The 25859-nt window shown below is 30.9% G+C and overlaps 1 protein-coding gene across 4 annotated transcripts in view; it reads right to left on the bottom strand.

Annotated features, from left to right (window-relative positions):
* The window catches only part of LOC145297675 (uncharacterized), a 1369001-nt gene that overhangs the window by 606723 nt on the left and 736419 nt on the right, over positions 1–25859 (bottom strand). For all 4 annotated transcript variants that reach the window (XM_080143861.1, XM_080143862.1, XM_080143860.1 and 1 more), the window contains one exon: positions 2690–2826. In XM_080143861.1, the coding sequence (XP_079999987.1) occupies positions 2690–2826 (137 nt within the window). The remainder of the gene's footprint in view (positions 1–2689; positions 2827–25859) is intronic.

A 25859-nucleotide genomic window follows, 5' to 3' on the forward strand; every position in this document is an offset into this window, starting at 1 on the left:
GAGCGAAAATGGTATCTCCTGGGATTGAAATCCGTATCACAGCTTGATCCGGGTCGTGTAGATGGGATCTGATACTAGAAACCGGTATCCGGATGTTAGTGAGGAACTGGACATCATCGGGTACTAGAACTGGTAGCTGGACGTCAGTGTAGGTATTAAAGCAGGCTGCCGGACGTCAATAAGCACTTGAACGGGTAGCTGGATGTTAGTGAGCACTGAAACGGATAGCTGGACGTCAGTGAACACTGGAGCAGGTAGCTGGATGTCAATGGGCATTGGAACGAGTAGCTAGACATCAGTGGGCACTGAAAGGGGTAGCTGGGCATCAACGGGCACTAAAACTGGTAGCTTGATGTCGACAGGCACTGGAGCTGGTGGATGGAAGCAGTAGAGTTGCAAAAGTGAACTGAAAGCGCTGGAATTGCTGGAAGCTGCAGGAATGAGTTGGAGCTGCCAGAGTCGATGGAAGCTGCAGATGTAAACTGGAGCGAGAGTCGCTGGCTGTAAAGAGGAATCTCGGGAGACAGGCTGTAACAGAGAGTTAAGTGTCTATCGCATTCAGGTAGTTTGTGAATCGCCCTTAAAAGAACAGTTTAAATCACATTAATAGTTTGCTAGTTAGCCCTGAAAAAGGCGGTTTGGGTACTGATGCTACTGGTCATGGTTCTCACGGCTACTGGATCACTGACTTGACAACGTCAAGTCAGGATTGGGAGTCTCCTAGCTCCCAGGCCAAACTGAAAATTTACTGTTAAGTCGTTGACTTCATGAAAAAATGTTGTCGTTACAGAAATTGGCTCCTTAAACAAACAAATGGCTATCATTAATTGCAGGCTTAATTTCTCACAGTGGTGTTTATTACCAAAATAAAAGTAGGTTGTTTTTGTTTGGTTTGCAAAAAATAAAATTTCATGTATTTTTCTTTGTTGTTGAAAAAACATCGTTATTTGTAGCCTGCATGGTCATGATACGTCGGTCGCATATCTGTCTATTCATGATTGTTTGGTTCTAAGGTATCATATTATTGCTCATAGGAGCAGTAACATGATACTGCGACAGAGTGGATTTTTGTTGTTTACAACCAGTCTAGAGCTATCTTTTTATATTAGTATAAAATGGAATAATGTAACATTTTAAGGAAGTATATGTTTAATTTATCATCTAAATTGTAGTGTTGTAAGTAAATGAAGACGTAAAACAAAACCCTTTTCCAAGGTTTTATTGAACAAAATTCACAGCTACTAAAGCAAGAGAGAAAGAACAGTCTTTTAAAGAAAAAAGGAACGCGTGAAAAATCACGTGGCAAGAAACTGAATTTGCTTATATTTTTTAATAGCAAGAACAAAACAATTTAAATGAAAATATAACAATCTCCCCCACTTGTAAAACAGATTTTAAGTAGTTTCTCTTTTATAAATCCAGTCGCTGGACTGGTCTGCGAATTCTGTTAGTCCGGCGTGAAGGTAGTTTGCTATTCGAAGGTTGATTCTCAGGGTTCTGACTATTATAGTCAAATTCATTTTCTGTATTAGGCGTAGAACTAACAGAACTTGTTTCGATTTATTTTATCCTTTTATTGTTATATATATATATATATATATATATATATATATATATATATATATATATATATGTATATATAATATAAAATTCTGGACATATGGGCCTCGTGGCTCCCACGTATATGGCGTAATCTAGAGGTCCAATTTTAATAAAGTCTACACATTAAATCAGGCAGTATTTCGGCAATAACACGTCGAATGTTGTTTTCCAAGTTGTCAATGATGATAAACAAGACACAATAGACATGTCCTTTACATATTCCAAAGACTCTAATGGGGTTAAGTCGTACGAACGAGGTCCCCATTTGACAGGTCTATTTTGTGAAATTATTTGTTCATTAAAAGTTTCTCTAAGTAAATGGATCGTATCATTTACAATTTGCAGACGCTGCTTAGGTAGCAATCTCTTCATTATATATATATATATATATATATATATATATATATATATATATATATATATATAGAGTGTGTGTATGTATAAACAGTAACATGTAATTCGGGAACAATATTTTGTTTACATAACTTTTAGTTCAATTCTCGTCAAAACATATTCCAGTAAAAAACATTACAAAGAAAATAGGTGAATTTTCACAAAAATAATATATTACTGAAATAATTATCACAAAAATTTGTAGAATATTTTAAAAGGAAATTATAAAAAATAATAATGGTTGATAAAAAAATAGTTTTGTTTTGCACATAAAATATTTTTGTTTTTCAAACGAAAAATATTCTTGTATTTTATTTCTTATGAAAGTATCGGAGATTATACCAAAGTCCAAACCAACCAAACTATTATCCAAACCCAATATAAGTTAACAATTGTAGCAAGAGCGCAGTTCAAAAAGAAAGAAATGGAAGTATTTGATAGGCTGACAATACTCTTACAAAAAGTATTTAATGGGTTTAGCTGAGGCCCACTCCTTCATAAGAATGTTTCACGAGCAAGTATTTTTGTTTATAATTCAGGGAACTGGATTCCCCACATTAAAAGTTGATCTAGCGTCTAATTTTGATTTGTGGGGACGCAAGTAAAACAGGAAACTTACATTTATCTCTTTAGCTTAGTTTTTGAACAGCTTTTGATATAATTTATCAACTTAACATAGATATAAGTTACTTACTCAAAAGATTTGAGGGAAAACTTGGTTTGAGTACCTCGGCTAGTCACGTGCTGGTGAATTTGAAGGGCCGCCAGCCGAAACATGCTTTCATATTTCAAGTCGCCTGCAAATCGCTCTTGGACAACATCATTACAACACTGCAAAGTTAAAAGACAAAAGAAAATAAATAACTAATAGACATTCATATTATTGGCCATTTTAAGAGAAATGGCTGCTAAAATTAAAGATAGCGAAAGCAGGAGATAATGAATGTTGTAAATTGAATGAACTAATAGAGACGTGGCTCAAAAACAAAATATTGCAGGCTGTAGGAGAACAAAGCGAGATCAAATATGCTTTTATATTTGAGGCATTGATTAATAAGTTGTAGGCTGTGCAATTTGTCAGCTCAAAATACGAAAGAAAGAGAACTGGCACGATTAATAATACACTTTTGTTCTTCATTAGTTTATTAGAGAGAAAATTCAAGTAGAAAGCTGCATTAAAGAACACAACAATAAACGAACTAAATCTATTTAAAGAAATGCCTGTAAGAATGTTAACATTATGTATTCAAAACAAATAAAATGGTGTATATATATATATATATATATATATATATATATATATATATATATATATATATATATATATAGCTATGAAAAAGGAAAGACTAAGTTTTTTTTGTATCCATGATAGGACGGAGGGAAAATATTTAATGAAGGTTAAGGAAAAAAAAGAAGAAAGATAATGGGGTAGAGTCGGCCGACCAGGTTTCACCCTCACTTTTCAAAAGCCAAATCGAGGGGACGACTAAAATAAATCTATCGTTATGATATGGGGAGAAAACACCTTAGAGACAACTCACCTCCAAACCTAAAAGACAATCCTTCTGCTTATAGAGAGAAGGTCTCCTTAACCGGACGGGAATAGTCTCCACGACCTTCAGATGAAATGACGAGTGAGCGTGACTCAGGATAGAAAATGAGTCACTGCTGAAATTCATTACACATCGCGGGTTTTTAAGCTAATGGCACGTTATAGCGGAACCATACGTATTGCTCAAAATGTTCGTTGGTTGGTAGATTTCATTCTGGATTTTACTAGGTACATGTTGTTGGACGCGACCATCTAACCTGAAGGTTATTCTTCCCACGTAATTGGCACTGCAACTACATTTAAATTGATAAATAGCATTATTCATGTAAACATCCTTTCGAGAAGTTGGCAATAATTGTTTTGTCGTAAACACTACACGCACATTGGAGGCAAGATAGCAATGTTCCACAGCTGAGTTAATCCGTTTGGCGAATTTTTCACTTACTATCCCTAACCAAGGTAAACGAATGTAAATTGGACATTTAGCCGCTATCTTAGATTTTATTTGGGAAAAATTATTTATTTTCCTTTTTATGACGGAGTTGATCACATCAAGAGGGTATCCATTATTGGACAAAGTATTAGTAATCATTTTTAGTTCTTCATCCAATTTAGATTGTGAACAAATCATGAGGGCACGATGTGTTAAGGTCCAAATCAAATTATACTTTCGTTTGTTAGGGCAAAATGAATCCCAACTTGTATACACACAAGTAAACGTTGGTTTACGGGAAATTGATGTCAGATAATTTAATGGAGTTTTCGTTATCAATACATCAAGCAAGGCTAAATTAGAATTGCTTTCACCCTCATAAGTATAGTTTAACACGGGATGCATTTTGTTGAGTAAAGTGAAGAATTTTTTTTGCCTCTGTTTGATTATTGAATAGGCAAAATGTATCATCTACATATCGAAAGTAGACTAGCGGTTTTATGGGTCGACATAACAATTGTTTTTCATAGAAACCCACAAATATATTCGCCATTATTGGTCCAAGGACCGAGCCCATTACCACGTCATCTATTTGCCGATACCTTATATCGTTGAAACTGATTTCAACCGATGTTGTGACAAATTTCATTAATTCAATAAATATATTTTCAGGAATGGAAGGAGGTGATATCTGACTACGATATAAAAATCAGTACAGATATCTATTGTCTCAAAAATAGGGACACAAGTGAATAAGTTACTAATATTATAAAGGCACATGAATTTATTAGCAACTTTATAGTTTTGCATAAAATTAGCAAACTCAAATGAATCTTTTAAGCAGTAGTTACTATAATAATTCGTTACTGGCTGTAAAATGTTGAAGATCCATTTTGCAACCTTCTGTTGTGCAGACCCTACCATAGAAAGACTAGGCCTTAAAGTTATATCCGTTTTATGGGTTTTAGGTAAGTCATACAGCCTGGGGCGGATAGAGCCTGATGGTCTGATGTCATTAGCTATGTCAGAAGGGAGTGCACCACTTTCACCCACTTTACTAATTTCTTCTGAAATTTACATCCTAAGGAAGCAGTGGAATCATAAGTATAAACAGGGCCTAATTTAATAAATATTTCAGTGTCATCAAGAATCACCGACATTTTATCAGCATAATCATGATGATTTAGTACCATCACTCCCGAGCCTAGTTATAACTAGAGATTTATTTCGCAGGTCTTAATGACTGCAAATTGTTCTTTGCGCGATTTAAACTCTGAATGGGATACTGATGTACTCGCATAGCTATGAGCCAGGTCATTTAATCTTGCTTTTAAGTCCCTTGCCTTGGTTTCAGAGACAGATGTAAGCCTCACTGCCTGAACATTAAGTATTTTGAATTCCGAAAATTCGTTTACATGTTTAATACCAGAAGGTGGAACACAAAATTCTAAACCGTGATCCAGTACTAACAACTCAGCAGGAGACAGTTTTTGTGAGGACAAATTGAGGACATTTTTACCTGTATTTGAATTTGTTGACAAACCAAACTTTTTATAAATTAAATGTTTCAATTTGTTATTAAATTGAAGCGTAAGTTTTTTACGACCCGCGCTTGTAATACCTTGCAACATTTTATCACAGCACAAAAGAACACTCACTGTCTCCCTCCATAATTGGGTATAATAAGATATTTCTAGATTAAATGCTAATTTATCCAAAAAAAAATTGAATAAATGCATTCTCTATTTTATGTCCTAGATATAATTTCGCTTTTTTTATTTTGACTAAAATAAACGAAGAACATACATTAATTCTAACGCAAGACTGTAGAAATAATGTTTTCTTGCGTTGACCTTATTTTACTTTTTACCAAGAGAATAGTTTAATTTCTTAATTAAACTTGGATTGTACCGAGTCTTCAGATATTTCATTTTTTTTTTGGGGGGGGGGGTACAAACTTTATTATAGCTATTAAAAAGGGAAGATTGAGTTTTTTTGGGGGGGTACAAACTTTATTATAGCTATTAAAAAGGGAAGATTGAGTTTTTTTTGGGGGCGTACAAACTTTATTATAGTTATTAAAAAGGGAAGATTTAGTTTTTTTTTGGGGGGGGGGTACAAACTTTATTATAGCTATTAAAAAGGGAAGATTTAGGTTTTTTTGGGGGGGTACAAACTTTATTATAGTTATTAAAAAGGGAAGATTTAGTTTTTTTTGGGGGGGTACAAACTTTATTATAGTTATTAAAAAGGGAAGATTTAGTTTTTTTTGGGGGGGTACAAACTTTATTATAGTTATTAAAAAGGGAAGATTTAGTTTTTTTTTGGGGGGGGTACAAACTTTATTATAGTTATTAAAAAGGGAAGATTTAGTTTTTTTGGGGGGGTACAAACTTTATTATAGTTATTAAAAAGGGAAGATTTAGTTTTTTTTGTATCCATGATAAAAAGAAGGACGGAGGGAAAATATCATATGAAGGTAAAGAAAAAAAATAGATAATGGGCTAGAATCGGCCGACCTATTCAAAAGCCAAATCGAGGGTTTTCTTCTTTTTTTATTATTACAGGGAAACGAATTTAAACGTGGGGAGCGACTAAAATAACATAAAATTATCGGGGGGGGGGGGCGGAGAAAAAAATGGGAGGAACGACTAAAATAAATCTATCGTTATGATATGGGGAGAAAACGCCTTAGAGACAAATTACGTCCAAACCTAAAAGACAATCCCTCTGCTCACAGAGAGAAGGTCTCCTTAACCGGACGTGAATAGTCTCCAAGACCTTCAAATGAAATAAAGAGTCAAATAAAAATAATGAAATGAAATTACGAATGAATCTTTTTATATATATGTTTCAAGTTTAACCTGTATCTAAATCTCTTTAATAATTATTTTCCACAGATAGGGAGCAACGTGGAAAAAATCCTTTCTCTGTTTAATTAAATTGTTGGAATGGGAGATTATAGCCGACTGAATTAAACATCGTGTGAATCTGTTATGCATGTGTTTAAGAAAAGTTGCTTTGTTAAAATTAAAATGGTGGTCGTTCCCCATTATGTGACAAAATATGGCGTTGAGTGTATTGTTTTTTAAATCTCTTTTGTGTTCATAGATTCTTTTATTTAAATTTCGTTGAGTTTCTCTTACACAATCAAGGCAGGGTATGGAATAAATTCTGGCCTTAATGTTCGTGTTGGGATTAGTCATAATTTTACGCGTTAGATCCCTAATTGGTTAGTTTTGTTATTTAAATTTAGATACAGGTTAAACTTGAAACACACACACACACACACACACACACACACACACACACACACACATATATATATATATATATATATATATATAAAGATCCATTCGTAATTTCACTTAATTTTATTATTTTTATCTTATTTACTGTATTTTATTTTATCACTGTCTATTCTTATTTTTAGACGCCATTTTATCACTTTCTCTTCTTATTTTTAGACGCCATCTTTCAAGTTCCTAAGCTATTTTATCCCAATTCAATTGTCTCTAATTTAAAAAAAAAACTCCCTTCGTAATTTCGTTTCATTTTATTATTTTTATTTATTTAATCTATCACGGTTATATTTCTAGACACAATCTTTTAAATCTTTACAATATTTTAGCCCAATTAATTTTCGCATCTCATTTCATCAATTTATTTATTTTATTATTTTTATTTTAAGACGCAATTTTTCAAATCACTACGCTAGTTTACTCCAATTTACTCCAATTTATTATTATTATTTTCTCTAATCATAAAATGTATATATGTATATAAACATCTAATTTACATAAAGAAAGCATGCTGCTCCCCCCATCATTATATATAGCCCCAAATCTTCCAACTCTCTCGTCAATGATCACCCCTCTTGAAAAAGGCCGCATAAATCGGGCGAAACGTTGAGCGTTCAGGTCCTTCACCTCCAATCTATTTTTCATATATATATATATACTAGCCGTACCCGGCCACGCGTTGCTGTGGCTCAGTTTGTTAAAATGGAACACATTCCTCATAAAAAAATTGCATTTTGTATTGTTTATTTATTTTATTATTTTTGCAATTTTGTTTTATCAATAAAAGTTGTTTTTCCCCCCAAGAAAAGGTGAATTTTTTACCATAAATTGTTTTTTTTCAGGAAAACTTTTTTTTAAAAGAAAGTTGGCAGTAAACATTTCTTTTTGCAAAACAGAATTTTTATTATAATAAGAAAAGATGAATGTTTTATATGAACACTGTAAATAGTTAGGTGAAAGTAGAGAAAAGTTAGATTTTTTTCAAGAGAATGTACAAATATTTTTTGTCAAAAGATGTTAAGAAAATAAACGGAAAAAATAATCCCATCATTAATTAATTCTGCAAAAAAATAAATAAAATGTTGGTTTAGTGTTTCAACATTTGAACAACGCTCGGCTGAATTCGGTGATTGCCGGTCGAACCCTAAACTAATTGGAATCCGGTGCAGGAAGAGGTGGGGGTTAAATTCTGCATGAGTACCATTCTTTTTAATTTTGTCTTTTGTTCAATTTTTAGTGTGGGCTTTTAGCGCTAGCAAATTAACAAATTTAACCAAAATGCAAAAAATTCAACAATTAAATAATCTTAATAAGTGCCCAGCTCCTAATACAAATCCTAGTAAATAAATCCCCCCTTATTGGAAACACTGAAAGGAAGGACGAAACCAAATTATTGCAGGTAGGTTTAGGAGAGGTTCTATAGGTGTATCAGAAAGTGGCCATTAAAAATGATGATCAGAACCATAATAATTCAACTTACTATTTTTTCACCCAAATTGCTAATTTAATTTTTAAACATTACTTGCCACTAATACAAAACTAAAATTAACCGTAACGTTATTGCAAGGTTGTTACGGCCATACTATAAATATAGAAATAAAAACTAAAAAACTCTTTTTATAAAAAAATTAATTATTGGGAAATAATGAAACAACGAGATCTAATTTAGGAACTCAACGAATGGGATATATAAAAATTTTTTTAAATGGCTTAGGGTTTTCTGTGAAAACTTTTCATGACTCTGTTCTTAAATAAAGATACGAAAATTAGGCGATACATTAATATTTAAATGGGCTTTTCCATAACTAGAGCAAAGGTAAATGTTTCTCATATGCTTTCCCCGTTAATGGAATTTTTCTTTTTTCTTTCTCTTCAAAAATGCTCTATTGTCAAAAGTGTGTTTATTCATAAAGTCTGAAGAAATGCTGGTTTTAGAAAATTTTCAAACGATATAATGTTTGAAATTGTTCGACTGGACATGGAAACAATTGTAACGTAAAATGAAATACACTTTTTGTTGCCATCAACACACTTTTTGAAGTATTGATTTTGCTTTCACAGTATATAAACACTCAATTATGAAATATGACAATTTTGTAGCTTACTCCTTAAGTCAACTCTTTTTGGCTTAAAACTCATTGGTATATGAAAACTTACTCAATTACACGAACTCAGTATATTACATATAACTTTCTCTCTCTCTCTCTCTCTCTCTCTCTCTCTCTCTCTCTATATATATATATATATATATATATATATATATATATATATATATATATATATATATATATATCTATCTTTCTTAATTACATTATGTCTCGGCAGCTGTGTCAAACGCATATCTTATTTTTCTTTTATTAATATTATTGGAATTTTTCCCCTTTTCCTTGTACATATTTGTGAATTATTCCATGGATTATTTTGGACCATCTTCTAATTACGTGATTTCCTTGGATTTTACTTGTGCGAATGGAAATTCAATTAATTCTTGGATTTATATTTTTGGATTTTACCGTCATTGGATTATTTACTGTTCAGCAGACTATCTATTCACGTGTAATCACCTTTTTCTTCACCATATTCCCTCTGCTTCACTTTTTGTTATCAAGATCTTTGACTTACTTGCAGTTTCATCAAATACTTTTGTATGCAAAATCCTATCCCGCACTTTGCTAATTCCTACCCTGTAATGAGAAGGAAAGTATTTCTACGAAACTCTGCGAATTAAGGACTATCCACTTATCAAGTGTTTCCTTTTCAGATTAAATATGTTTTTAACTCTTTTTCAAAGTGTTTTTAACATGTTTTATTAACTGTTTGCTCTTATATATATATATATATATATATATATATATATATAATGTCCCAAAAATTTGCGAACTCTTGTGAATTTGTTTTTCATGCATTTTTAATGCAATTTTTTTATGCAGGTTTTTTTAATTGCTTTTTGCATTTATATTTTTATAGTGATCTTCATCTTTCTGTTCCATATGGCAACTAATAAAATTGAGTTGCGAGTTTTGATTCGTTATTCGTGGAAGCGATGTCGTTTAACTACGAACCCCATAAAAGACATTTGCGCTGCCGAAGGTGAAGGAATGTGCGGCAATCTTAATGTGGTACAAGTGTAAGCAACTGGAGCAGGTCTACGAAAAGTTAAACCAAAAGTACATGATTCTTTTCAACCAAAAGCGTGCTTTGATGCAGTAGGACAGTACCAAGCCACATACAGCCAGAAGATCAAAGACAGGTTTGAATAGCTGGACGGTGTTGAGGTTCTACTACATCCATCCTACAATAAGAATATAAAAATAAAGGTAAAGATCGTTCTCCAACATCAGATTATAGTATTTTTCGCTCAATGCAACACTTTCTGAAGGGCTGCTAATTTGACTCGTTTGATGAAGCGCAGAAAGTGTGTCAAGAATTCTTTGATTCGAAGCAGGTTGAATGGTACTTTGCAGTTTGATGGCAGAAATTCTTGGAAAATGATGACCTTTATTTTGAGGATAAAGTTTGTTTGTTTTTTTGTTTTTTTGCTATTATTTGGCGAGTAAAATTTCAAAATTTTCCAAGTATTTACGAACTTTTGGGACAAAAGCCTAAAATATGTTTTTGAGAAAAAATAAACTATTTTTTAATTATATCTCATATCAATCTGTTTGTATATCAAACGTTTCTTTCTAGAAGCTCCATATTTGTTCAATATAACAATAGAAATAAATATAAAAATGAATAAAATGAATAACTACATTACAAGTTCCAAAGTTTTATTTATTTTACATTCAGTTCTTCCAACCTATAAAAATTTTGGAACATTTTAAAAACTTGTTTCGTTACAGAGAAACAATTAATATTCATATGTCAATACTAAATTTTTCCTTAAGTCTCTAAAGAAAATAAAGTCAGTTTGTTTTACCTGATGACTATCAGAAAAAAGACTTTATCTTTAGTGATACATATAATGTTGGAAAAAACTGTCTGGAAGAATTCACATTGTGTGTTACAATCTTTGTTTTAAGGATAAAGCTAGTCAAATCTTAGTTTACGTAGTTTATACTGTATAATATATAATTTTGACTAATAATTATTGTCTATATTATCTAATCTGAGGTTATATATTAACAATGTGTGTATTTTAGTTGTTTATTCGAAACTAATTCCCTACTTAAAAAAATATTTACTATTTATGGGCAGACATCTTTTTTTATAGAAGACACTACCGCATTATTAATTTTTCATATAAAGTTAAATTATTTGGTATTTTCCTAATAGTTACCAGATATAAAATACATATGCTTAAAATATAATTATATTTAAATAAATCCATACTGTCTATTGTTAGTTGGTTAAGGCATTCCACAAGTATATTCGTATCATAGAAAATCAATTCAACGAATTTATCCACACGATCCAAGGAAGATAATCAGCTTGGAAATTTACTCTTGCAGTTAAAAATGGCTAAACTCACTAAGTAAACCATTTTTTATTCATGAAAATATAATTTTCCACCAAATCTGTATTGTACTTATGGAATTAATGCAATTATAAAATATTTATGATAAAGTTCCTTACTTATAATGCAGTGGCCCCAAGTCCATTATTTCTATATCCATATGTTTGTTAATATTATAAGTATTATGCTATTTAATTATCTATTAACTACTTATTTAATTTTAATTTTATTATATGAGTTTCTACTGGAGTAGTTAAATATTGGGTACCTGTATTATTATTGTATTTGCATTAATGTATTCGATCCTTCTACTTTAAACTACCTACTTTTTTCTTTTCTTCCCAAACAATAAATTAATATATATAAATTATTACTTTACTTTGAACTAACTAGTCTGGTTTTGGATGGCATTGTATACACTTAGTTCTATGCAAACAAATTTGGACTACTTCTTGCCTTTTATTTAATACATTTTCTTTACATATTACGATTCTAGGGTACAGAGTTTGAAACGTTTGAATTTACTAGATGTGTATATTTTCATGCACTTCCTCATTATGACCATTTTAATTTATACTCTGTTACGTTTACATATTTCCCTTGCCCATTTAGCTGCAGATGTTGATTTCTTATTCATTTCTTCGTCATGTATTTTAGATGATTATGTATAGTTAAAGAATATTTCTTTGAACTGGTAGACCATTAAACATATTTATAGTCTAGTTTTATTATTTTCATGGACTTTGAATTTATATGCGATGCCTAAAATAAGGCATTTACCCTCCATAAGATATTCATTTTTGTTGCTTCTGTTACAAAGTTGTTCATCCACTGTGTTTCGGCCGATATCTGACCCACTGTCCTAAATTACCTTATTTACTTTTGCATTATTTAAACCTATTATAATGTTACCTAAGTTACTAGATGTTTATAAGGATAATTTTACTGTATTTTTCCTTATGAATTTTCCTATGAGAAATTTTTCTGAAGTTACCCTAAGGGAAGTTTTTATCAGTATCGGTATGTTATTTAGAAAGTGCGCACTGTAGGGCAGATTAAACCATATACAATTTCTATGCCTTTATTATTATTATTTTTAGTTTCGAGATGTATGTGTGGAGTTCTTATGCTCGGATTGGAGCAATTGGTGTTTATTATATTGCTTTAAAAATGTTAATGTATATGAATGTACATAGCCTTGGGATGTTAGAAGATCTAATAAATTAATGCAAATATTATAATAATTGTATAGATGCCCAATATTTAATTACTCCAGCAGAAACTAATAATGACTTTGGAGCCATTGTAGTATGAGTAAGAAACCTGATTAGAAATATTCTATAATTAAAGTATTCCATTCGGGCAATAAAGATTTGGTGGAAAATTATGTTTCCATAAATAAAAAAAAAAATTGTTTGACTTAGTAAGTGCAGTAATATTTAGTGCAAGGGAAACAACTTAGTAAATTTCTAAGCTGATTATCTCCCTCAGATGACGTGCATAAATTTGTTGAATTGGATATGATACGAATTAACAACTCACAATAGACAGAATGGATTTATTTTAATATAATTGTATTTTAAGTATATGTATTTTATAATTTGTAACTATAAGGAAAATACCCAATAATTTACGTTTGTATGAAAAACTAATACTACACTATCATCGTCCATAAAACAAGAGGTATGCCTATAAAGAGTAAATAGGGAATTAGTTTCGTATCCACAACTTTACTACTCACATTGTATAATTCCAAATTACATATATAATTATTAGTTGAAATGGAATATAATAATAATACAATAAATTTTTATAGTTTGACCCTTTATGATATGCTTGAACTAATTCGTTCAGCCGTAAATAAATGAATATAACGGCATAAATAAAGTGGGAATTGATTCAAACACGCTTTGTACGTATAAATTCAGTATCTGGGTAGATGTCAGTTATCTCCAAATTGCAACTGTCCATTGCTTACATTCAGTATGCTGCCATGTAAAATTAACAATAAATATTTTGTAATCATCTACATGAAAATTCAGATCACAGGGTTAACATCATTTGGAATTATTACTTAACTCAAGATTTGAATAGCTTTACCTTTGGAATTAAGATGACTACCAAAATTAATACACGATGTGAATTCTAGTATAAAGTTTTTTTTCCAACATTATATGATTATACTTATTACTTTCTAAGGAAAAATATCTATTTCATTTTTCTCATGAGTATACGTTAGGAAAAATTTAATATTGACATATAAGTATTAATCGTTTCTGGGTACCGAAACAGGTTCGTAAAATGGACCGAAACAGTTGAACTACGCTGATGAGAGGTAATGACCTCGAAACACGCGTGTACGTAGATTACTGTTTTAAAAATAATAAATAAATAAAAATGTTATATACGTCCAAACAAATTAAAAGGGCGACTTTCTAAGTAAATAAAAAAAATGAGCCCCGAGGTGGAGCCAATATTAACCGTATGTATCGCTTGAAAAAAAACAACAATAACAAATATATATATATATATATATATATATATATATATATATATATATATATATATATATATATATATATATATATATATATATATATATATATATATAAAAGCAAAAATGTGTGTGAACACTAGGAACAGTTTTGATTGGTTAATCTAATACTCTAAACTCCTCATAAACAATGATTACAATCATCTTAATTTCAGCATCACATGAAAGACAATAATTTATTGTTAATCTTGGGGGTGGTGTAAATTTTTTTTAAGTGAACATTTACAAAAATAAAATTATACGAAACTATGCCTAAAAGACATTGTATATACGAAAATTGCCATTTACATCCAAATATTACGTCTTGTTTCTATAGCAACACACCCGCATGCACGTATATGCTCATGCATGAAACTGCCATGTTGTTATGGCAACACACAGGCACACAAGAAATGGTATTTTTAATTTTGAACTTGTCTTGTATTTAATATTTTTTACATTTTTAAATTTTTTAAACTGACTTTTTAATTAAACAATTACCGTAAAATTTCAAGCAATAACAAATTCTTAAAAAAAAATTCTTCACACGTCTGTTTCTTATTTAAAAAATAAAAATTGTTTGGTAAAATTTTACATTAGGGCCGTCTCACGTTTGTATATGACAAAATATTTTTTTGTAGATTTCGGTATGCTAAAAGCGAATCTGAAAACCGTTTCCGTCGCAAAAAATACTTTTATGATATGACGAAATTACTTTTTCAAAAAGTGGGTGATCACTTTTCTAATGTAAATTTAACTTAAAATGAGTACCCACTTTGTGGCCACCTGAGAGAGTGGCCATTTTTTGTGTGTTTGTTGGCTAAAAAGTTTTTCGATTTCTTTTTCTGTTTTCATCTTTCAATAAAGACACGAGGAAAGTACAAATATGAAAACTCGGTATTATTTTACTTTAAGGCTCGTCTCACATTCATATAGAAAAAAAAACAGTCTTTTGTAGTTTTCAGAGTGCTTTAAAAGAATATAGTAACTGTTTCCGTCACAAATTTACCGTTTTGTAGTTTTCGGTGTGGTGGGCTTTAAAAGAATATGGTAACTGTTTCATTCGCAAATTTACCGTTTGTACGGTATTAACCCCTTAACTCTGGGACTATTTTCCATTTCACAGCCCAGCCTTCGTTTACGCTACACGCGAGCATAAACAAAGGCTGTTAAATGTGCACTCGCATGCCAAACTGCCTTGTCACAGTGTAGTATTGGCGAAAAATAAAAATTAGACAAAAAATGTTACGCATGCACGTAGGCCATGTGTGCACGCTTTCGCATACAAAATGGCCACCCATGATAACATATAGAATTACATTGTTTAATATTTGGAAAACTACTTGTTTTTTGTCTAATTTTAATTTTTCGCCAATATTACACTGTGACAAGGCAGTTTGGTATGCGAGTGCACATTTAACAGCCTTCGTTTATGCTTGCGCGTAGCGTAAACGAAGGCTAGGCTGTGAAATGGAAAATATTCCCTGAGTTCAGGGGTTAATACCATGCAAAGCAAATCAAACACAAAAACTTTTTAGCCAACAAGCACACAAAAAATGCCCCCTCTCTCAGGTGGCAGGAAAGTGGGTACCCATTTTAAGTTCAATTTACATGGAAAAGTGATCACTCACTTTTCCAAAAGTAATTTCTTTATATCATGAAAACTATTTTTTGCGACAGATTCATTTTTAGCACACAGAAATCTACAAAATATTTTGTGATATATGGATGTGAAACGGGCATTAAAGTAAAATAATGCCGATTGTTTCTTTTCGTCGATTAGCTTTAGTAACCGAAGAAATAATAAATTTTTCGACAAAATGAAATAAATAATTTTTTAAATGCATGCAAAGCAGAAATCTAGCGTGCAATAACTTTTTTATTATTGTTTGAAATTTTTTTCTTTTGTTGAAATAATTGATTATATCACATTTTCCTTGCATGCAACTTTTCCTTCCAGCTGGTTTGCTAGGATGGACAAATTCATTTTACTGGTATCGATAATTTACAGAAATTCCTTAATTGATATAGAAATTATATTTATATAGAAATTGTGAGTGTGTGTGTGTGTGTCTCTCTCTCTCTCTCTCTCTATATATATATATATATATATATATATATATACACACACATATAACTAGCTGTACCCTGCCACGCGTTGCAGTGGCTCAATTTAGTGTAATGGAAAATTCTAATAAAATGAGAAAATGCATGTTTCTTATATTCTTAGTACAGCAATCCACTCCAAAAGTTAAAAAAAAACGGCGAAAATGAAAAAAAAAATGGTACTCTTGTAGAATTGGATTAGGATCTTCGGGAGTTATGGTCAATCATGGCTTGGGCTCGACTAACATTCAGTGAATTAAGCTGAACGTTGCTAAAATGTTGAAATGCTAAATAGTTTTTTTTGTTGTTATTATATTAAAAAATATGAGATTTTAATTAATATTTGGGTGATGAGGGGTTACTATACACAGATTCGAAAAAGTTGTTCAAAAACAAATAACTGAAAGCAAAGGTAAGGTAAATTATGTTTCTACCTAACTGGATAATTTTTAGTGTTTTTATTTAATGTAAAATGTTTAATTGGCTCGAAACTCAGTGTTTATCGATGTATTTGAAAAAGACGAATGATTGCGAACTCTGTTGAATACGTTAAGTTTGGGAAAATCAGTTAAAAACTAAAAAAATATTTGCTTTTCATATATTTGTTTTTGTTGACAACTTTTTGAAGTTTTTGTGCAAGTACAAATCCGAAGGCAGTATTTTTCTGTCTAATTTTATTTTTGGTACCGTGCTTAAATTTAAATTTCACGATATCTTTTTTTAGGGTGGTATTTTTTTTACATTAGGTCCACCTCCATAATTTACGACTATGCTGAATAAGAAAATCTCATTTAAAATTTGCAGAGGCAAGTAGTTTTCGAAATATAAAAACCTGTACTATTCACTAAAATTCACTGGCGGCCATGAATAAACACTCTCAACCTCCCCCATATTAAGAACGGCTTTTGGAATAAACAACACCCATGCCTAACCACGTGTTTTAACCTTTTACCTGTCTTTCGTCTGTTAAAAACGGCTTTTGGAATAAATACCACCATTCTCCGCATGTTAAGAACGGCTTTCGGAATAAACACACCCCAACCTACTCATGTTAAAAATTGTAGAGGTGGACCTAATGTGAAAATTTACGTTTTGTTTTTTTAATAAATTGTTAGTTGAAAGCACAGAATAGTGAAAAAACACCATCCTCCCCTTGGTAAGAATGGCTGAAAAAATAACGGTTTTCTTGGTAGAAACTTTTCTGTATTTCACCTAACAATTTCTGGTGCTAATGCACTTACTGATCCGCGCTATTTTTTAAATCGTATTTCCATGTTTAATTAAAGTTTGATGATACGTTTTTTTTAAAATTCAATTGTAAGGTTAAAGTACAGAATAGGTACACAACACCCTCGCCTCCCCATGTTAAGAATGGATTTTTAAATAATAACGTTATTATTTCAGCACAGATCACTTTCTGCATGAGTACCTAATATTTTTATTTTATTATTATTGTTACATGATAAGGGCTGTCCCCTTTTCATGTAAGTATAAAAATAGAGAGATTTAGTTAAAATGAAAATGAAATAGAATAGACGAAATTCGAACCTCGTAATTTAGGTTTAGAAATAGATTACGAGAGAGAATTAGCAAATGGAATGTAAAAAACAAACCATTGTTTAGCTTAGAGATAAAATAGTTTGAAGAAAAGAATGTGCATTGTCAATTCTGTTATGAAAATTCAATTGAAGAATGCAACTATAAGATAATTTAATAAACATGTTTTTAACATATTGGAAATATAGGTTACTGGGAATATAGGTTAAAATTCCTTTTGTAAACAAAGGAAAAAGTTTTGGACACGCATTTCAAGAACTCGTGAAAAAAGACACATGTTTTAATATGTGTATGACGTCATGGAAAATGGGAAGTTCTCGATATAGTTAGAAACTTTAGAGTTAAGTGGAGAGAAACTGAAAGAGAGAGAAACTGAGGGAGAGTTTGAGGACGACAGATGACAGTCCAGACATGGGATTCGAACGTCTAGAAGCGAGACGGTAACCTTTGAAACTTAGAATGTGAAACTTGAATTCTTGACCATGAAAACCACGACCGGTCGGGAGAAGAAATAACCCCATCATGTGTTTTTATAAACGTCGTCTTTGTGTTGTAATTCTACCAAAAGGTAAAGTGAAAATTATCATTATATGTCTTATATATATCATGTGTTTTAAAATGTCTTTACATACACGTCTCGACATCTCATATCTACAATGTGAACACTAAGACTGTCTGAACACTGTTTCCTCACTCTAAGAGCTTCTATTACACTTCTAAGTACGAACATTTAATATATATGAATCTCTTTATAACACGAACAATCTCTACAACAACATCTCTCTCTAAGACACAACAACAAACTCTTAATAAGACTCTCACTATAAATAAGACCTAACAACAACAAGAAAAGAATAATCATAATAATAATAATGAACTATATATATAACATTATTTTTTCAGCCATTCTTACCATAGAGAGGGGGTGGTGTTTTGTAACTATTCTGTGCTTTTAACTAACAATTTATTATTCAAAAAGATATCGTGAAATTATAAACAAATAAAAAGATATTGTGAAAGTTAAATTTAACTTGAAAAAAAAAAAAAAAAACAACGTGAACGGCGCGTTCAACATTGTAGCCGGAGCTTATTTGGCAATAAGGTCACGTTAGTCGATTAATGGGTGCTAATACACTTACTGATGCGCGCTATTTTTTTTTTTTTAATCGTATTTCCAAGTTTAATTAAAGTTTGTTTTTTTTTGTACTTTTTAGATTAGGTCTACCTCCACAATTTTCTTTTAAATGATGACTTTTCTAGGTTTTTGACTATGCTGAATACGGAAATCGCATTGCAATTTTGCAGAAATAAGTTATCGAGATATAAATAGTTGTTTTATGCATTGTATTCTTTGGCTCCCATCTTTGTTATGCGCGTAGATTTGTTTATGACGCGCGTGCACGCGCGTAAAAAAGATGGCCGCCAGAGATTACAATGTATTATACAACGTTTTATATCTCGATAACTACTTATTTCTGCAAAATATCAATTTCCGTAATCAGAATAGTCGAAAACCTATAAAAGTCGTCATTTAAAAGAAAATTGTGGAGATGGACCTAATCTAAAAATTTACCTTTTTTTTTTATTCAGTTATAAGGTTAAAGTACAGAATAGGTACAAAACACCCTCCCCTCCCCATGTTAAGAATGACTTTTTAAATAATAACGTTATTTCAGCACGGATCAATAAGTGCATGAGTACCCAATTTCTTTAATAAAGAAAAAGCATTAATATTTTCTTACGTAAAAACAACTTCTGAAAAAATTAAAAAAAAAGAATAAAGAAAAAAGTGTACTTTCAATTTTGTTAAAAAAAAGGTTTTCTTAAAAAACAAAACTACCGTAAAAAAAGCAAAAAAAAGGTAAATATCCAGATACGCTACAACAGAACACCGACCACTCTAATTTGTTTTTTGTTTTTTACAGGTAATTGAGGTCGCTGACAACGAATCTGATAGGCAAACGTGTGGCAAATTTACTGTTTGCATGGTATTAACCCCTGAACCCACGAACTACTTTCCACCATTTTGCAGCTTCCGTTTACGCTACACGCGTGCGCGGCAACATAAACGCCGGCTTGCTTCACCTAGCAAACTGCCTTCTCACATGGCGTACCAATCTTCCGCGGAAAATTTGAAATTAGATGAAAAAGAACTGAAGCAAGAAAAGAAAAGCACACCAAGTTCTGGTGGTGGGGGTGTAATTTAATTTTTTTTTTCCCCAGAACATAGAATTTTCTAATTTTCCAAAATACATTATAGCACTTTTGGGGTGGAAAATTTAAAATTAGCTGAAAAAGAAATAAAAAAAGAAAAGGAAAGCACTCCAAGTTGGAAAGAGGTGGGTAATTTAATTGTAAACAGTAAAATCTTCGAAAAATGTTAAATGGTGTTCTAATCGGTAAATGTCGGTGCGTTACTTACGGAAAAACGGTTAACTAAAGTGCAGAAGCACCTATTAAGCCACATAAGTTCTATAATTGAATCCCCCTCCCGCAAAAAAAATAAATAAATAAAAAATAACGAAAAACATAAAAATGTTTGGTGCTTATGTTTTTGTAAACCGCATTAAAAACTACGTGAGACAAAAAAAAAAAAAAAGAAAAAAGTCCCCCAATTTGTTGTACTTTTCTTTAATCATTAAAAAATGTCAATCCGTAATTTTTTCCACCCAAAAAAGTGCTATAATGTACTTTTTTAAAATTCTATGTTCCAGGAAAAACAAAAAAAATTAAATTACCCCCTCCTCCCCAACTTGGAGTGCTTCCCTTTTCTTGTTTTATTTCTTTTTCAGCTAATTTTAAATTTTCCGTGGAAGATTTGTACGCCATGTTCTGAGAAGGCAGTTTGCTTGTTGAAGCCGTCGTTTATGCTACAGCACGCGCGTAGCGTAGTTTGCTTGGTGAAGCCGTCGTTTACGCTACAGCGCGCACGCGCATAGCGTAAACGGAAGCTGCAGAATGGGGGAAAGTAGTTCGTTGGTTCAGGGGTTAATACCATGCAAACGGTAAACTTGCCCCAAGTTTGACTATCAGATTCGTTGCCAGCGGCCCTCAATTACCTATAAAAAAAAACAAATTAGAGTGGTCGGTGTTCTGTTGTAGCATATCTGGATATTTACCGCAAAAAAAAAACAAAACATTAATCGGTACTCACGCAGAGCGTGATCAGTGCTGAAATAGTAACATTATTATTTAAAAAGCCATTCTTAACATGGGGAGGGGAGGTGGTTTTGTACCTATTTAGTACTTTAACCTTACAATTGAATAAAAAAAACATATAAAACTTTAATTAAAGGTGGAAATACGATTTAAAAAATAGCGCGGATCTTTTTGCATTAGCACCGTTTTTTTCTGTTTTTTTTTTTTAAGAAAACCTTTTTTAACAAAATTGAAGTACACTTTTTTTTTCTTTGTTTTTTGTTTGTTTTACAGAAGTTGTTTGTAAAAACAACTTCTATAAAACGAGTAGAATTGTTTCCCCTGATTAGTTTTTTTTTATGTTCCGAAGTGATACGCTATAAGAAAATATTCGTATTCCTGTCTGTCTGTTTGTTTGTTTGTTCACAATTTTATACATATATACAAAGGTCCGTTAGTTTAGTAATTCATTTATTTCTATATATAGTATGATTCTTTTAAAAAAATACGATTACGAGGTCACCTCATTTGTTTATTATATTAAGGAAAATTTATTGTACTAAATAGCTGTATGTTAGTTTAAGTTTCTAGCGAAAGAGTTGTTTTAATTGTTCTATTTAAGATTATTATTTCCTCAACTCTAAATTACAATTATATTGATAATATATTTAATTAAATTTATTTGGAATTATTACTTGCGACATCGATTTTTTTTAATGAAACGAGTAGAATTATTTCCCCTGATTAGTTTTTTTTATGTTCCGAAGTTAGAAAGGTTAAAAAAAAAACTCTTCCCAAATAAATTAATTTGGTAATCGCAAGATGTTTCTAGCGTGAAAAATAATTTCGTGTAGACAGAAGGTGTTTTGCTTTATTTTAAAATATTCGATACTCTTGCATAATTTAATCCGGATTCTCGGGAATTCCCGTCATGCATGGATTGGGCGAGACCGGCAATCCTCGGTTTAAGCCGAGCGTTGTAACAGACGCTTGTAAACCAAACAAACCGGAAAAAATACAATGTTAGATAATCAAAAATAATAAAAACCTACCTTTAAAGGACTGAAAATATTTTTATTTATTTTATTTTATATATTTTGTTTGTTTGTTTTTTTGTTTTTTTTTTTGTAAAATATTTATCAACACAAAGTTTTTTCTTCCTTCAAGAAAAGATTAAAGTTTTACTTTTTTTCATCGTAAATTCTTAGATGTAAGTACAAGTTTTTTTGTTTTTCTTCAAGACGTTTTGTTTAGTCAAGTTTTTTTTTTGGGGGGGGGGGAGAAAATACCTAAAAAAATGTTTACGAAAAGCTTGAATTGTTAGATCAAAGTACATTTTTTCAAGAAAACTTAATTATCTTTATTTCATTTTTTAATTTTTTTTTTTTACGGCTGTTCATTGCCGGTGGAAGAACTTTCTCGAGATAAGGATATTTCCTTAGGAATATTTTACTTCGGTCGACTGCTGAACGGCCATCGACGGCAAAGAGGGAGGAGATAGGGTAAAGAAGTGTGCTCCGATATAATATCGCATTCCCTTCACATATTTCAAAGGCCATTTCGGACGCCCATAAATAAATGATTTTTTACTATTGTTAGAATCTCACCTGGTGAAGATGGTATCACGTACTTCTTTTTTTGGAGCGATTACATTTACATGTTTTTATATGTTCTTTTATTTTTTAAATTGTTGTGTGTGTGGGGGGGGGATCGACGTTACCCACGATGAAAATGATTAATATCCTTAGTATAGTATGTTCAAAACGGTAAGTGTTCAATGCTGGGTACTCATGCTAGTTGATAAATCAAAATTAAATTAAATAAAATAAAGTAAAAAACATATAAAAAAGCAGAACTTAATTAAATTCCCTTAAATACATTTTACAAATTAATTTCATTTAAATTAATAAATAAAAAATTTGACAATTTAGATGGAGTACTCGATAACGGATACATTTAACTAGGCACCGCCAAAAATGGCCGCAAAATCAAGTTGTTGTTGTTTTTTAAAACGAAATTACATTTATTAAAATCCATTATTTCTGAGTAACTTTTTTTCCAGAAAGATAAAACCCTGAATTTTATCATATAGAAAACAGAATAATGTTAAACTTTTTCTACTATTTTTAATTAAATTTTAAATGTTAAATTTTCCCAAAAAGTTAACAATTGACATTTTTTGTCTTGCACACAAAACGTACATAAATATTTAAAAAAAAAAAAGGTTTTTGAAATAATTAATTTATTTATTTATTGTCTAACTAAGATTTAGGATGATTTTCTAAGAGAATATGCAAAAATATTATAATATAAGTACATGGATTTCAAATAATTCCACTTATTCATATATGTAACCAGTTATTTCGCGTCGATCTAGAGTCTAGATCGACACTGTTTACGTTTGCGTTTGATAAGAAGCAAACTATGGAAGACCAAACAGGTCAAAAAAACTTATTTTTCCGTGACGAAAATTTCAATGTATTATTAAGCTGAGGCTGGCCAGTACCAGATGGGTGACCATTTGTATGAGTTTGGTTTTTAATGTGTATGTGTGTGGGGGGCAGGCTCCCCAAAATGGGGGGGGGCAATTTAAAGCAGAATAAAAAAAAATTATTTCAGCGCGTTTGGTCCACCGTAGTCGAAAGGCGGCAAACGTTTTCAAACGGGATCGAAAAAATGATGCTATTTTTAACACAAAGGGCACAATATTTATAATTTTTTTTTTTGTTATCGATTCTTCAAAGTATGCCCTGTTTAATAATGGTCATGCATTATTCGGCTCGCTAAAAAAAATTGTTAATTTATTTATCAAAGATTTTTAAATGGCTTTTTTCGTATAAATATTAAAAAAAAATTTTTTTTGTTTTGCTTAACTTAAATTAATTATTTTACTTAACATATTCACCGAATTTCACACTTCAAAACTCAAAAGCGGGATAATTAAACACAATCGAAGTTCTGATATTCAGACGTCAAAATAAGGTATGCAAACAAGTTTTTTTTTTTAATCTATAATTCTGTCCCTTACAACAACACAATATTTTGTGTTCAGTTTCAGATGATTATTTTAAGCATATTTGTTCCCACTTCAAAACAAGGGGGGGGGGGAGTTGTAAGCAAAATATATATATATATATATATATATATATAAATATCGTTTATGAAAAATAAGTACACTGTTATAAAGTTCATTCTTCTCTTAATAATCGCTGAAAATTTCGTATTGATCGGATAATTACCTGATTTTTGGTAGATTTTTAAAAAGACGGTCCGTCAAAAAGTACTGACCTGCATCCCCCCCCCCCAGTTTTGGCGGTGCCTACATTTAACCGTAGCCTTCGTAATAAATTAAGAAGGCCGAGAAACCAAAGTTATGTAATCTGCTGACTCATTGAATTTAATCTAAAGAATCTGGTAACGGGTCCTAAGAAAGAGATGGAAGTAGATAACGTCTAATGACAGAACCGAAAGGAGATAGATAACTATTTTCTTTTGTAATTCTCAAAGATGCAGTGTGGTTGCGTTCTATCGAATTGACGAGGATTAACAAGAGTGTTCCAAAAGTGACTGTATTTTCATTCTCGAAAGACACGGAATGTATTTACATTCGGATACATGCAATTAAAAGAGAGAACTTCTTGCTAAGTGAATATAGCAAAGTAAGACTTTTAAAAGTTTAAATATTATTAAAATTTAAAATTTCAAATCAATATTTTTAAAGTAGCATCGTATATATTAATTATTTATGAAATAAATTAGTTTTTTTTTATCAGAATTATTTTTTTCTTAATCTGTATATGTTTGTTAGTGTGTAAAAAAAACAAAAGAAAAACAACGGGTATGTTTGTATGAAGATTATTTTAAAACATGTATTTTTTTAAACATTGTAAACAAATTATTGTATATGAGATTTTTCGGGTTTGTATTACTGTACACATAGTTTGTATCAATATACACATAGTTTGTATTACTATACATATAGTTTGTTTTACTGTACACATAGTTTGTATTACTATACACATAATTTGTATTACTATACACATAATTTGTATTACTATACACATAATTTGTATTACTGTATACATAATTTGTATTACTATACACATAATTTGTATTACTGTATACATAGCTGTATTACTGTAAAGATAGTTTGTATTACTATACACATAGTTTGTATTGCTCTACACATAGTCTCTTTTACTGTACACATAGTTTGTATTACTACATACATAGTTTGTTTTACTATACACATACTTTGTATTACTATACACATACTTTTTTTTTACTGTACACATATTTTGTTTCCCTATACATATAGTTTGTATAACTATACACATAGTTTATTTTACTATACACATAGTTTGTTTTACAGTACACATAGTTTGTATTATTATACACATAGTTTTTTTTACTGTAGACATAGTTTGTATTAATATACAAATAGTTTGTTTTACTGTACACATAGTTATTTTACTGTACACATAGTTGTTTATTACTATACACATATATTGTATTACTATACACATAGCTTGTATTACTATACACATATCTTGTAATACTGTACACATAGTTTGTATCACTTTACACAGTTTTTTTTTACTTTACACATAGTTTTTTTACTTTACACATAGTTTGTTTTACTATACACATAATTTGTTTTACTATACACATAATTTGTTTTACTATACACATAATTTGTTTTACTATACACATTGTTTTACTGTACACATAGTTTGTAATACTGTAAACATAGTTTGTATTACTGTACACATAATTTGTATTACTGT

The sequence above is a fragment of the Euprymna scolopes genome, chromosome 18 (assembly GCF_053919585.1).
Source record: "Euprymna scolopes isolate OS-2025 chromosome 18, ASM5391958v1, whole genome shotgun sequence".
NCBI classification, from domain to species: domain Eukaryota; kingdom Metazoa; phylum Mollusca; class Cephalopoda; order Sepiida; family Sepiolidae; genus Euprymna; species Euprymna scolopes.